Raw genomic sequence first — 16,274 nt, 5'->3', positions numbered from 1 at the left:
AAGTCAAATTTCGATCCTCATACGAACGTTAGCTGCGATAAAAATTTGAGGGATTGCAGATTCCTCCCCCTCAAGGAACTTTCTGTTTTCAGACTCCATCTATCTATTTGATTCTATCGAATTGGAATTCTCCGTTCGTTGGGATGTATCCTTCTGTTTAGATGACACTGAGATTGGTCTTTTAGACAGCGAATCCACTGGCTAGAACAGCATTATGTCAAAACCGAGCTTCCGGCTTGTTAGTTTGGAATGTTGGAAACCAATGCATCGATTACCACCTTAGAGTTCATACGGATTGAACATTCGGATGGATTATGTTTGTAATAAATAATGCCGAGCTCGGTGTCCTTCCTATCCAAACATACAAGCGAGCTATTCAAACATCGAAATAATGGACTACTCAAAGAATTAATGGAATAAGAATGAACATAGCTTGAGGAAATTATTTTCGACTTTCCGGATACAACTACCTTTTTTTTCTGGCTGACATTTAGATAGTGACGTCGAAGATATCTCATAGCACGAATCCAGCTGTCTCCACTTACTCTTGGCGCTTCTAGTACACAGGATTCATTGAACTGTCGACATGATACTTTGGGTCGTCCACGTCATTATTTAAGTCTTGGTCTGCTCGAAGTCAAATCTTGGTATTCCCAGCAAAAAAAGCATTTGAAATTTTCGGATTCCGACACCGGAGAAGTGGTCACGATATGTGTATCATGATTCATTGAGGTGAGCAAAATTGACATATTCCAGGCCAAGATCAAAACAATTTGTGAGATTACCAGAATTGAACGATCTTTTGTTGTAAAGCTTACATTCAATTCAAAATTTGCTTGGAACTCAAACCTGTACACATGACAATCAGTATATTCCGATTGTTCGTGCTATACTAGGTTGAGTCCGTCGTAGAATTTAGGTCCACGCTACCCACGATCCGATGTTTCACACAAACTTGGGAATTATTATAAATACATCAAAATCTCTCTTCATTTACTACCTCATTCCTCAGCAAAGCATCACCATTTTCGGATTTTGCTACAACGTTGAAGGTACTGTACTTGGTCTTATGACTTCAGAGTCGAATGAATCGAAGATAATAATGGTTGAATTTAGGTTTCGAATCGATCAGAACAAGGATTTAAAATGCCCCTCGACAAGCTTATTCCATTTTACGAATTCATCGCCTACTTTGTGGCACTCTTGTCTGGATGGATGATTTGTTCAGAATTTAGCCGTGGCGGTTATAGAGGGGGCGAGAGTCGGATGCGAGCAAAGCTACTGTTGCAACTATTACAGATGTCTCCAGAGGAACGATCTGATAGAATCTTGGATCTCTTCTTCTTTGTGCTTTCTGACAAGACAAACAATGTACCTGAGGAAGTTCTTCCCGAGATTCTCGAGCATCTCGAACGACGAATTGGTGGCACAGAAACTGTTCAAAGAAGCGAATGGTTCCGGACTTTGACCACAAACGAACTTGACAGATATATTTACGTGCAGTGTAGAGTGACTCCAAGTCGTCGACGTAATTTTCCATTGGAAATCAAAGAGAACTGGAACATACCAACTGCGGAGCGTCCAATGGGATTTGAGAAAGAGATTTCCAGGGTTCAGAAGCTTATTGAGGAGTACAAGAAAGGAATGCCGTCATCGAAAGCAAAGATGGCGGAAAATACTGATCTTGAAAAAGGGCTTTGATGGGAGAGATGAGAAATTGGTATGTCGTCATGGGATTAAGCTGATAGTGAGGCACAGTATGAAGAGGTTCGATTTTTCACGTGTTACATTATTTGATATATCGCCTGGTTGTATCCCGGAAGTCGTGAGGAGAATCTAAGTTCGTTGGTTGTCCATCCGCATGATTCAATTCAGATAACTAGCAAGAACTTCAATAAAAGATAGACTCTTGCAATAAAGCACATCTCTCTTCAGATGTTTTTGTATGTCGTACCCAGTGTTGTAATTAGTATATGGTAGTATTACTGTGGCTGATATAGAGAGTACAATACGCACGCTAGTATGTATAATAGCCAATGATATTCACGTCCGTACGTATCATACAAAAGGAGCTATACTGAAGATTAATTGAAATACGGGAATACACATATTTTCATCCGAATATTGCATATTTTATTCGAATATTACATATTTTGATTGACTTTAAGCCCAATAAGGAAAGAGATTATTCAAAATATGTAAATTTCCGTATTTCAGCATATTGCTAGTGACATTCGATATTATTGAAATATGGAATACTTTCAGTGATATGTAATTCAATAATAATTACTAAAATATTTTCATAAATATCAATACGTATCACTAAAGTGGGGCGTAATTGAAATACGGAAGATACTAATTACAACACTGGTCGTACCCAATGACAACCGATTGCTCTTCATTACTATGAAATCTCTCAATGTCTGATAAATCCACAAAATAAGCTACTCTTGTGTATGATTACCCTCCAAAAAAATGATACAAGGACCTGCTAAATACCAAATCACTCTATTCAACAATTAGAATTGTCAGAGGCATATAATCAAAAAATTCAAAGTCAGCCTCGGGCTCAATGTTCTGAGCCAGTAAGAAGTATCCAACGCATTAAAAGCTGCAAAGTCCGAGGAAATAGGACTTAAAAAAGATCTGAAGGAGCTAGTGGCAGCGAAGAGTGCTGAATGGCAGTCACGAGTTGATTGTTGACTTTCTTGGTAAGTAAGTTGGGGTAGAGATTTGGTATTGGGTGATTGTCAGATTTTGCTCTGCTACGAGTGATAAAAGTTTTGCGGTTTCGTTCTAAAGAATCTCAATGTTGAAGACTGAGTCATAATTGTTTAGAGAACACTCGGCATGGAATTAACTGGGATTTGCTACTATTTCCGAATTTTCATTACCGTATCCATATGTATATATATTTGCATTGTCGAGAGCGTTCCTCATCAAGGAGAGATACTCGGCACTAGGATAATGTATGGCAATTGAATTGAGCGTTCCATTTATATAGGGAATTGCAATAGAGCTGAGTAGGGCTTTGATTAGAAATTGAAGAGAGCTATCAGGAGAATAACTTCTAGCAAAATAGTCGGACGTACAGATAATTAAGAGAGAAATCGATTCCGTAGACGTCGGAGCGAATGGATTGCTCACAAGAACAGCCATTACAGGGATATGAAGTGCATGGGCCGTAAATGGGAAGAAGAATAGTAGTAACTGTAGTAAGCGAGTCGGAACCAGAAGCGGCTGACATCACTTCAATATACATATTTGATAGTTAATTCTGTTTGATTCGGGTTTTCAAATCAAGGCTTAAACTTTTCGAAGTCGATATCTGTTGTCTCATCATATGGAAGGGGCACAGCCACGTGCCGTAATATTACCAACATTCAGGATCGCACGTGATGTAAAGATTTGATGCTGGTGGCAGGGGCTTGTTTGATCTGGGGAAGGGGTATCATGATGAGAAGTTGGAGCGCATCGGCCTGGAAATGGAAAAGAAAAAAGGTGGTATATTTACAAGAAAGGATGAGGTATAGAGTTCTGGCATAAATCAATGATTTGGGGAATTCTTGTCGGTTGATGGATAGAATGAAAACTCCGACCATCACGCAAGCCGAGATTCGAATATGCTATTTCTCAAAGGTGTAAAGTCCACTCTAGTTGATTGTTTCAGCTGCGTCGCAGACTTCAACGTGGAAGATGGGATGAATATCATGAATATCAACCAGAGAAAAAGAAACCGACAGAGACAGCTTATTTTTCAGTGTTGGAAGCAGTAAGAGTTGCAAAGTAGCAAATCAATGAACCTAAACCACAAGGTTACGACACTGAGTAAACTCAGTACACTAGAGCGAAGAAGGAAGTCTTGAAAAATTCGATTAATGTGAGATAATCAGGAGATTGGAAAAGTGTGGACGATTTTCATGGGGGGGGAAAGAGGGATTAAGAAGCTTTAATCTGCGTTGTTATGTGCTGTAATAGTCAGAAAGGCTCCCCAAAATATGAAGCACAGTCTCATAATTGACAGCTTCAGGACCTGCATTCAAAAGCTGAATGCATCAATTTGAAATTTAGAGTTCACCCAAGATCTCATTTGATTTTAAAACATACTGAGCAATCCAATTTATAGTTTCACAGTCTTTTACTACACCTTTTAGCAACCAAAAAAAACAGACCATACGAGTATCGACTCGTGTATGATGATAAAATCAGACTCTATAAATGAGCCTATCATAGCAACAATGATCATGATATCTAAATCTGCTGACTTCCTATTTTCAAGTTTGCTCCCGATCTGAAAGGCCTCTAAACCGTTATTCAAAAAGATGATTGACGGAGTCGCTTATTTTTCGACTAAGATTCTAGTCAGAGTCCGTCGCAAGGCTTAGGTCTACAGAAAAACTTGGTTACACCGGACTGAGATTTTCGATTAATCAAATCCAGTATAAAGAAGATTCCGGTATAAACAATGATAGTTTAAGTTTCTTAGCCAAATCTTTTATTTAATTTCAATTTCAAATCCCAATATTTTCGAAAAAAAATTATATAACTAACGTGATTCATATGCGAGTGGATCATATCACCGAATGGATCACTTTCATCTCAATTAATACATTCAAATTCATATTATTCAATTATTATTAAATCAATTAATTAAAGCTATCAAGAATCTAATAATCTAGGGTTTATTCTATTATTTTGATAGATTCTTATATTATGCCCTATCAATCCATATTTATTACAATATCAATTAGAGAATATTTCTATATTAGAATTTCCTTTATTTTGATATCTATTATATCAAATTTGAATATTAATCTTTTATTGAAATAATATATCTATAGTTTTCTATTTAATAAATATTCTTCTTTAATATAATTAAATCTTTTTTGTATATTAATATTTGCTTAATATTTTATTTGATTTTTGAAGTATATAAATCTTTATATTCAAAAGTATATTCTCATAAGCTAATCTCTTTATACCTTTAGTTAAAATTAATATAATCTCGAATATAGATATAAAGAAATTTAATTGATAATAAGTTATTCGAGATTTAATTAATATTAATTGAAAAAGAGTTTTTATAGGATTATAAGATATTTAAGAGATTTAGGGATCTAAATCAAAAAAAGAGAGAATAAGCATATAGATTCGAATATTCAATTTAGAAAGCATTATTTCAGAATTAAATAGAAATAATTCAATTCCTCTAAATCCAGCTTTTATATTTCGATTTGCGATTAATCTTTTATATATAGTTTTGAAAGCTATAAAGAATTCGATCTTTGAGATATAATTGATATAAGCTTTTATAAAACCCTCAATTTAAGTACTATACTCTTATTTTAAGATATTAAAATAGTTTATATCAAAAGGCTGAATTAAATAATTTGAATATACTAATAAATATATGTATTTAATATTATTCTTTTTATAATAAGTCTAGAATAATATTGATTTATAGCTTTTATATTTATTCAATATTAGTATTCTATATCAGCCTTTAGTTTGATTTCTTATATATTTATCGAAATATTTTAATTATTTTAAATCTATCTCATTATTCATTTATTCATTACTTATAGATTTGATAGCTCAATTTATAAAAAGATTAGTCTCTATAACGTGGTTTATCATCGAGTGGATCATATCATCGAGTGGGCCATTTCAAAATACACCAAAATTAATACTTTTTTAATATTTGTATTTTAATAATTAATTATTATTTTTTAAAAGAAAATTAATATAAAATAATAATAAGAATTTAGCTTTTTATAAATTTAGTTTTAATATAAAAATTTCTTATATTTTCTAAAAAAAAAGTAGAAATTGTTATGATTTTTATTACAAAAGAAATATTTCTATAATAACTATTATAATAATTTGAATTTTCAATAAATAATTAGATTTTCATATTATTTATATAATTAAATTTTTTAATTTCAATTTTTAGAGAATTCTATTTATAAATAAAGAAAGTGTATAATTATACACAAACGAATTTTATATATAAAAATAATGGCTCACTCAATGATATAGTCCACTCGATGATAAATCACGTTATATCAATTTGAAAGATGCATTTGTCCCTATATCATTAGAAATGAAGATATGATTTTTCCTATACTATTTTTATATATAATTACTATTACTTATTCTCGATTGCTTAATTATAGAGCCTTACTTCTATTAGATCTCTTAGAGCTAATAACAATTATACTAATATTTATAATTCCTATTATAAAGTCTGTTTTATTGAAATTCTATAAATTATAATCAAGAATATCAAATTTGTCTCATATATTCAAAATAAGCTAAAACCAATTTATAATAAACTTAGGATTCTCATAAAAAGCTTTTTGAAAGTTATAAATATAATTAAAATATATTCTTAGCTTTTTATTATATTTCATAAATCAATATACTTATTGCTTTCCAACTTTCTTTCTTTCTTTGAAATCAAAAATATAATTAGTTATATCTTTCACTCCCTTATATTTAGATACAAAACCTTTCGAATTTATATCAATTATATATTGAATAATAATTTCCTCTTTTAGTTTTAAAAGATTATTATTATTAAATAGAGATTTGGTATAGAAAATAGATTTATTTATTTTATAATATAATATTATATTTAGTATATTATATAGCTTGGTAGATTATTGAATATTGAGTTTTTTGTCTTTATATATAATCTTAATAACTAATAATATTTGAGCTTCATTATTATTCGATTGTATATTGATTAATTGATAAAACGCGGGTTGAATTGAGAGGTGAATATTTGAGGTGAAAGTGATCCACTCGGTGATATGATCCACTCGCATATGAATCACGTTATAGTAAATCAAGTTTATTAATTTGAAAAAAAGCTTATTCAATTGGATTTATTATCAAAATTTATGTTGGATTTATACAAAAGTATTCGATATTCCGATTTTACTCAAAAATCCAATATCACTATATAAAAAATATTTAAATAAGGAAATTGTTTTGATATATTCAAGATTATGGTAGATCCCAGTTCGGTATAGTCAAGTTTTTCTGTACGCTATTCACGAGACGAATATCACCACGCACAATCGCTTTTTCCGAAACTCCCTATATAATTGGCAAGGTCATACTTGGACAACGATAAAGGTCGTTATATTTACTTTGGAATCAAATCAAAGGGACTTTTTTCACTTCTGAGCTCCTAGCTCATACGAGAACAACACGACAAGAGCTTTTTGATCATCTAAATACAATTGTTCTACAATCGATAAGCATAATAGGTTGAAGATGTTTATCTATTGGTTTATCTCAATGGCGTCTTTGGGGTTCATGCTCATCTTGGTTGCTTACGGCTGGAAATTAGATTAAACACATACATATTGGCATTTCGAGCGTAGGATGCGAGCAAAAGTTCTCAATGAACTGTTGAAAACGCCTCCGGAGGACCGATCGAAAAGAATTCTGGATTTATGCTGCTTCATCGTAGCGGATAATGAAGCCACGCAGTCTCTCTTACAAGATGATGTACTTCCAGAAGTTTATGAACATCTCGAGAAAGAAATGCGTCGGAATGAGGTGGAGGGAGGGGAATTTCACGATTTTTTACCGTTCTTTTCATCTATAGAATACAAATACCTAGTTCCGAGAGTTCAGAAGCAGATTGACGAGTATAGAAAAAGAGAGCAGGATATCAATGAGTTGGAGGGAAGGACATCAAAGAATATATCGGAATCGAGGAAAGAAGTGGAGGAGAGTATTGACCTTGAGAAAGGAATTAAAAGGAGAGCTCTTGGGTAGAATATATATTAATAGCGAAAGGTTATACATTCAATACCTATCCTTTAAAGATTAATATCTGATATATTACACAAGTCACTCTAAAATACGAAGCGTATATAAATAAGGCTCAATGGTCGAGATTTTTTGTATTTCTGTACTATCTGTTTCAACTTTCCTTGCCACATCTCTCATTTTTCTGGAAATTGAGCCCTACATATCTATAGAGTAAAACAATATCATTAAGAGACATACTAACAATACAGCACAATCCCAACTCCTTCCTGGTAAAGATAATACTGATTCACAAGAACGTTAAAGACCAAAGGAAAAAGATATCAAGAACATATATACATATACTTCGTAACTAAAAGCAAAGAAGGGCCGGTCGGTATAAATGCGATTTTCTCTCAAAGCTTAGCTCTCCCCTCTTCATAATTTATAACATCAGTTGGAATAATTCGATCCTTATTGTTTCCAGAAGAAAGATTGCATGAGTGGGTGGATAAAAAGTTGTATCTTCTGAAAGAAATAGTAAAAGAGATGGTCCCTTTATACTTCATTTATTTACTAATCTGCAGAAAAGCACCCTATTCAGCATCGATCTTCCTTCTTTTCGCAGCTTTACTCCGTGACAAGGATAGTATCATTCGGCTGTCCCAGTGTGCGACCCCCGGGTTAACCCGCTCTGAGGTCTGTCGATCTACGATCTCTCGCAAACCTTTCTCGATTCATCATCTCTTGCTTTGCTTACGCTTCGGTCGCTCGCAATCGAATTACAGCAAGGACGAGAAGGCAAATATCGAAAATGCCAGAATCAAGGAAGCAAGCTCGCATAGACCTTCCTTCCACTTGGGACTCTCCTTCTTCTTCTTATGATCGATATACAATATCTTTATCAACGTGAGGCCAGCAACAAAAGAATTGAATATTGTAAAGGCACATTCCGCGGCGCGAAGACGATAGGAGAACAGGGAGACCAGTTTCTCAGAACGAGGAGGATCGAGGAAAAACACTGACAGCACAGCAAGGCGGGCTGCAGGTCCGTACCAAGACTTCACTTGCTGGTAGCCTAGCAAGAAACCTAAAAAAAATTAACAATTGCAAGACGAGAAAGAAGACATTAGTCTTGGAATACCAATTCTTCAAATGACTCCGGAAGTCCGGAAATTGTAATTCTTCAATTCTCTAACACATAGAAGAAGAATTCGGTTTTACAGTACCAGTTTTTTGGATGGCCCTCGGCAGCCTGAGAGCAGCGGTTCTCCAACACATGGGAGAGGAATCCTTCGGGCCGGCGAACGGCCTAAAAGCAGTGGCTCTCCAACACACAGGAAAAGAAGTCGGTTTTAGAATACCAATTCTTTAGGTATCGACAAGCAGCCCTGGAACAAGGGTTCTCCAACACACGGGAGAGGAAAATTTCGGCCCGACGAACAGCCCGGAAAGTCATGGTGGGAGAAAAAGGAGGAGAATGGGAGCTTATTGGATTGGAATTGGAAATTGGAAATTTGTATCACTTTTGGTACCCCATATACGTTGAAGAGGAGAAGAATTGAGACGCATTCGAGAGCTCAATATATACCTGTAAACATTGATCCTCGTTCTTTCCTTCTCTCAAATTTCCCAAGTTGTCAAGAGCCATCGAGTGCTTGACTGGACTTGCACATTTGAATGATGTGATTGTACAGATCCATTTCGTGACATATATCATCTTGAATATTCAATAGCCTGTCAACGTCCAAGTACTTATCAATGTCCATATGCTTATGAATATTTGTGGTTCTTGGAACATTCAAGTACGAGTATGGAATAGCTCTCAGGTCCTTCTTCATTGTTCAACTAATTTTACATGTTTCAGCAGTTAAGAATGCAAGTAACGATCAATATCTAGTCGTTTCTGATAATTTCAATGAAATCAATAAGTCAATTCCTCTCCATTGTGTAATAGAATCTGGTGGCTTGAATGTCATTAAATATTCCATAATCGCGTGTAGATTAAACCGACTCATGTGCTTCTGATAGCGAGCCCCTAAACTTTACCCTATGAAGCTCAGATAATATTTTAATTTCGAGAGTTCTTAATCGATATGAAATCTACTTGATAAAATAGCATAAACTCATGTTAAAATGTCTTACAAATAATAGAGATCTTGAGAAGAAGTAGCTATGATCAATAATTTATCTACCAATCTACATCTTATTCGGTGACAAACTCACAAAAAAACTAATACGTTCTCTTTCACCATGGAAGAATTCAGTATACTTTTACTCAAATACTAGGTTCTATTCTCACAGTCTACAATCCTAAGTCTCTATCACTTCCGAGTTTCTCTAGTTACTGTTCCCGTTTCCCATTATCATTATTCAACTCTACACCTGCCTGCTCACTGCGTCCCTCCTTCCACTTTCTCGAAAATTGTTTCTTGCCCTCAAAAATGCAGAATCCTCATTCAAGTAAGCACGATCTGACTAGGCAAAAACTCTCACCATAGAATCCGATACTGAAATTTCTGTTTTCTTTAATGAGATCAGATAGGAATGATCAACCCATTATATTGCAGGATCCCCATCTCTCTCCGGTCACAGTCTACTCTACCTTTGGCATCATACGTACCTACCTTTTCATAAAAATCACCTATCAAACATAGCTAAGGATAATTCCGGGGCTTATGATCTACATAGATCCGAATCTTCAGTTTGTCACCATCGTATGTTTTGGTAGATATGGAGGAAAATAGTCAAAAGGATAGAGGAATGAAACATCGTCATTAGGCCTCGACCAAACGACGATTCATGCACGCATTCGCATTTGACCCTTCTACCTCTCTGTTCTTTACCAATTACGCAGAATCTTCACCACCCCGAAGGAGCCATATTCTCCCACTCCCATCTCACTGAAGAACCTTGTCTCCCCTACGAAATCCAACATATCGAAAGCAGTATTGTAATTATTATTTTCTGTATTTCAGTTACGCCCCATTTTAGTGATACATATTGATATTTGTAATAATATTCCAGTAATTATTATTGAATTATATAACATAACGTATGGGGAACTCGGATATATGGGGAATTCAAATACTTTTTCAATTATTCCATATGTAATCTTATTCTATAAACTATATAATCCTCTAATTCCAATTCTGAATTATTTAAACTATTCTTTAGCTTTTCTTTTTTAATCTCTTCTTCTAATTCTTCAATTAAATATTTATATAATTATTCTTATAGTTTTTTCTTCTTTGGTTTTTTCTTTACTTTATATATTATTTTTAATACTTTTTTAATATTAAAAATAATTTGATTCTATAATTTGATTCTTTTATTTTTAATTTTTTTCTTTTAAATTTCAATTATTTTCTAAGTATTAGAAAATTGTTTTCAAAATAGAGCTATCTTAATATTTTGAAATTTTATAAATCTAATTATTTTTTTAGTATATTGATAAATTAGTGATACAGAAGAACTATTATTTGCTAAAACTATATTAAAGATTTGATTTGCTTGTCTTAATTCTATTCTATTTGAAAAAAAATTCCTGAGTATAGATAAATCTAGGTTTTGATTAAGGATTCTTATTTATAAATGTCACGGAATTCACTGTCTTGTACAACAACACGTGATTGAGCATAGCACTCCTACGAAATGCTTATTTCTATAATCACTATATAGTCTTCTATTCATTTCATATATAAACCCTAATACTTAATTAAACAATTTCATTGTTTAATTAGAGTATATAAGATAGGCATAATCCTTATAATTATATTATAAGTCAATTTAGTTTATTATTATTATATATATCTATTATATAATTAGAGTAATTAATCGATATAGCTATTCTTCTATAATAATTATAAGCCTAATTAGCACTTAAATTATATATATATATATATATATATTTATATATATTTATATATATTTTTTGGTTTATTTGGAATTATTTATATATCTTTATATTCAATTTTACAAAACTTGTTATATCTAAATCCAATTCTTTAAAGATTATTTATCTAATTATTTGAAGATATTAATCAAAATAGTTTCTATATTTATAATATCTCTATATATCAAAAGATATTTAAAAGAATATTAAATTATTCAATAATAAAATCACTTTAATTATTTTAATTAATTCTAAAGAATCCTTAAAAGATAACAAAAAATTTTATTGAATAATCTCGATTTATAAAAAAGATTAATTTATTAAAAACTTATTCAAATTTATTAAGATTGTAAATTTTATAAAAAAATATAATTTGACTAATAATACAAAATATATTAATAATCTTATTATTTATTAAAATTATTACAAAAAGGATTTATAAGAAAATATTCCAATATTTTTTATATTTTCAAAAATATTAATTACAAAACCAATTAAATCTATATTGTATATTTTTCAAGATATATTAATAGAATATTTAGTTTTACAAAAAGAATATTATAACAAAAGAAATAAATATAATATTATATATAAATTATATTAAGATATCTATAAATAAATTAATAAAATAGTGAATACATTCTATTTTATAAAAATTATTATTAAATATAAAAACTTTAAAGTATTATTATTCAAAATAATTATTCAAAAACTTTAAAATAAACTTATATCAATAATTATTATAACAAAATCTATTATTATTTAAGAATATCGAAATGTTTTTTAATAAACAATTTTAAATCGAATTGATTTTATCAAATAATATAACAAATGAATTAAAGTTTATATAAATACAAAATCATATTATATCAAAATTAAGGATAATTTAATAATTATTAATTTCCTATAAATTATGAATATACAAATGCTTTTTATATAAGCTAATATTATATTTATTTAGATCGAAATTAATAATTAATTTAGAATTTCTAATTATTCTTTAAAGCAGTTTGGGAATATATTTGATAATTTAGTTTATCAAAATTTATTAATATCAAAAGGAAAGGGTATCTTTTTTATAATAAATCCTTAATCAAAATCAATCTTATATAATTTATAAAAAAAGCAAAAGAATAATTTAAGAAAGAATTATTTTAAAAAGAATAATAATTAATATTATTATTTTTGTAAATTAAAATCTAATTAAAAAAACGAAAAAGCTAATTTTAAATATTATTTTAAAATATATTAATTGATAGAATTTGTATTTATTAGAAAGTATAATTTTAGGAATTTATTTTTATTAATAAAAAAAGAGTATAATAATATATAAAAAAAAATCAAGAATAATTAATGATTAAATCTTCAAAAAATCTGGGAGCAAAAGAAATAAATCAATTCAAAAAATAGAATTTTTTAATGTCACGGAATTCACTGTCTTGTGCAACAACACGTGATTGAGCATGGCACTCCTATGAAATGCTTATTCCTATAATCACCATATAGTCTTCTATTTATTTCATATATGAACCCTAATACCTAATTAGGCGACTTTGTTACTCGATCAAGGTATATAAGGTAGATATAATCCTTATAATTATACCACAAGTTAATCTAGTTTATTATTACTATATATACCTATTATATAATTAGAGTAACCAATTAATATAGCTATCCCTCCATAATAGTTATAAACCTAATTAGCATTTAAACTGTATACACATATATATATTCATATATATCTTTTGGCTTATTTAGAATTATTTATATATCTTTATATTCAATTTCGTAAAATTTATTATATCTAAATCCAATTCCTTAAAGATTACTCATCTAATTACTCAAAAACATTGATCGAAATGATTTCTATATCTACAATATTTCTATATATTAAAAGATATTTAAAAGAATATTAAACTATTTAATAATAAAATTATTCTAATTATTTCAATCAATTTCAGAGAATTATTAGAAAATAATAAAAATTTTCACCGAATAATCTCGATTTATAAGAAAAACTAGCTTACCAAGGATCTATTTGAATTTATTGAGATCATAGATCTTATAAGAAAATATAATTTAAATAATAATGCAAAGTATATTAATAATCTTATTGCTTATTAGGATTATTACAAAAAGAATTTATAAGAAGATATTCCAATACTTTCTGTATTTTTAAAAACATTAATTATGAAATTGGTTAAATTTGTACTATATACTTTTCAAAATATATTAGCAGAATACTCAGTTTTATAGAGAGAATACTATAATAAAAGAGATAAGTATAATATTATGTACAAATTATATTAAAACATCTACAAATAGATTAATAAAATAATGAATATATTCTATTTTATAGAAATTATTATTAAATATAAAGATTCCAAAGTATTATTATTTAAAATAATTATTCAAAAGCTTTAGAATAAGCTTATATTAACAATTATTATAGCAAAATCTATTATCACTCAAAAATATCGAAATATTCTTTAATAAGCAATTTTAGATCAAATTGATTCTATTAAATGATATAATGAATAAATCAAAGCTTATACAAATACAAAATCATATTATATTGAAGTCAAGAATGACTTAGTAATCATTAATTTCCTATAGGCTATAAGCACACAAATATTCCTTATATAAACTAGTATTATACTTATTCAAATTGAAATTAATAATTAACTTAGAATTCCTAACTATTTTTTAAAATAATTTGGGAATATATTTAATAATTTAATCTATTAAGATTTATTAGTACCAAAAGGAAAGGATATCTTTTTTATAATAAATCCTTAACCGAAATTAATCCCATATAATTCACAAGGAAAGCAAGGGAATAGTTTAAAAAAGAATTATTTTAAAAGAAATAATAACTAATATTATTACTTTTGTAGATTAGAATCTAATTGGAAAAGCAAAAAAGCTGATTTTAAACACTATTCTAAAATATATTAATCAATAGAGTTCACATTTATTGAAAAGTATAACTCTAGAAACTTATTTTTATTAATAGAAAAAGAATATAATGATATATAAGAAAGAATCAAGGATGATTAATAATCAAATCTTCGAAAAATCTAGAAGCAAAAGGGATGGATCAATTCAAAAAATGAAACTTCTTAATTATCTAATTCTAGAGATTCAGGATTAAAAATAATAGTTTATATTATTTAAGATCAATTTAATCATAAAATATACAATATATTTTTAGGATCACTTTATTTATTCTCTAATAACATTATATTTAATAATAATGGTATTATATATCTAATTAATAATATCAATCTTTTTAATAGAAACAAATATTTATTTTCATTATCTTTTGATTATATTGAAGCCAAAACTATAAGATTTTAAATTATTGAATAAAATATTCAGATAATCAAGAACATTTTACAAAGATCTTAGGATTTAAAAGATAATCTGATTCTATTTGATATTATTTATATTCCCGGATTTTATATTAATATTGTTTTGGAAATAAGATTTATAAAAACAGGAATATAATTTTTAGGAATAAATTTAATTTTATAAAAGAATAATTTTAAGAATAGTTATATTATTACTTAATATATTTGTAAAGATAATTTCTTATTTTTAAAATATAAATTTCTTTTCTTTTATTTACTTTTTCTAAGTTTTATATCTATTAATCTATATATTCTAATATATTCTATTTTTAATATAAAAATTAAAAGATTATTTTATAAATCAAAAAATTTATTTAAATTATAAAAAGATTTTATAAAACTATAACATAAAAAATTAGGATATTTAGAAAAAAAGGCTTTTGAATATCTCGTTTTTATAATAAGAAATATGAAAATAAAAGGAATTATTAGAATCAAATATATAGATTATATTTGTACTTATATAAAACAAATAATATTATAAGCTTTTAGTAAATATCAATTATCTCATCCTTTTTACAAAATATAATGGGATTTATTTGATTTTCTATATATATATTAAAATATTCTGGTTCTTAATAATCAAAGATATATATAATAAAAAGATTTTTAGTTTTCTATTATATCAAAAGATATATTTTGAGATTTTTTAGATTATATAGTATTTTCTTATTTAAATATTCTGAAAATATAGTTTTTTAATAATTTATATCAAATAAAACAATAACATTTTAATCATTAATATTATAAGAAACACTATATTCGAAAATTGGATAAACACAAAAGATATAGAATTAAAACTATTACCATTCAATATATATAAATCAAATAATAGATTAAAACAAATGGGATAAAAGATAATTACTAAATAAATCAAGATACAAATATTCTTAAGGATATTGAATTTATTATAAATAGAAATAGTATAAATTGTAATTTATTTATATAATATTAGTTTCCTCAAAGCTCAATTATTTAAATTATTAAATAAAGTATTGAATATTTGGTTTTATAAATACCTTTGATTATTCATTCCTTTAATTATAAATCATTTAATTATTAATTTAAATTTGAATTAAAATAATATTTATTAATATAAATATAAAATATATTTACTAAATAAAAAACAAGAATTAGATATAAATAAAAAGATATATAAAATTAATTCTAAAGTAAATATTGAATATTTTATAAAATAC

The 16,274-nt window shown here is 28.3% G+C and overlaps 1 protein-coding gene across 1 annotated transcript; it reads left to right on the top strand.

Moving 5' to 3' along the window:
* Nucleotides 1-1,146: 1,146 nt before the first annotated feature.
* On the top strand, nt 1,147-1,701 carry EAE97_001460 (uncharacterized protein; the record flags this gene model as incomplete). Its single annotated transcript, XM_038871971.1, has 1 exon — nt 1,147-1,701. One exon carries the CDS (start codon nt 1,147-1,149, stop codon nt 1,699-1,701), a length of 555 nt encoding a protein of 184 aa, XP_038736529.1.
* Nucleotides 1,702-16,274: the final 14,573 nt, after the last annotated feature.

This window comes from Botrytis byssoidea, assembly GCF_014898295.1.
Source record: "Botrytis byssoidea strain MUCL 94 chromosome Unknown BBYS_003, whole genome shotgun sequence".
Classification (NCBI taxonomy): Eukaryota; Fungi; Ascomycota; class Leotiomycetes; order Helotiales; family Sclerotiniaceae; genus Botrytis; species Botrytis byssoidea.
The sequence above is the reverse complement of the archived record's forward strand: the minus strand, read 5'-3'. Positions and strand labels throughout refer to the sequence as shown.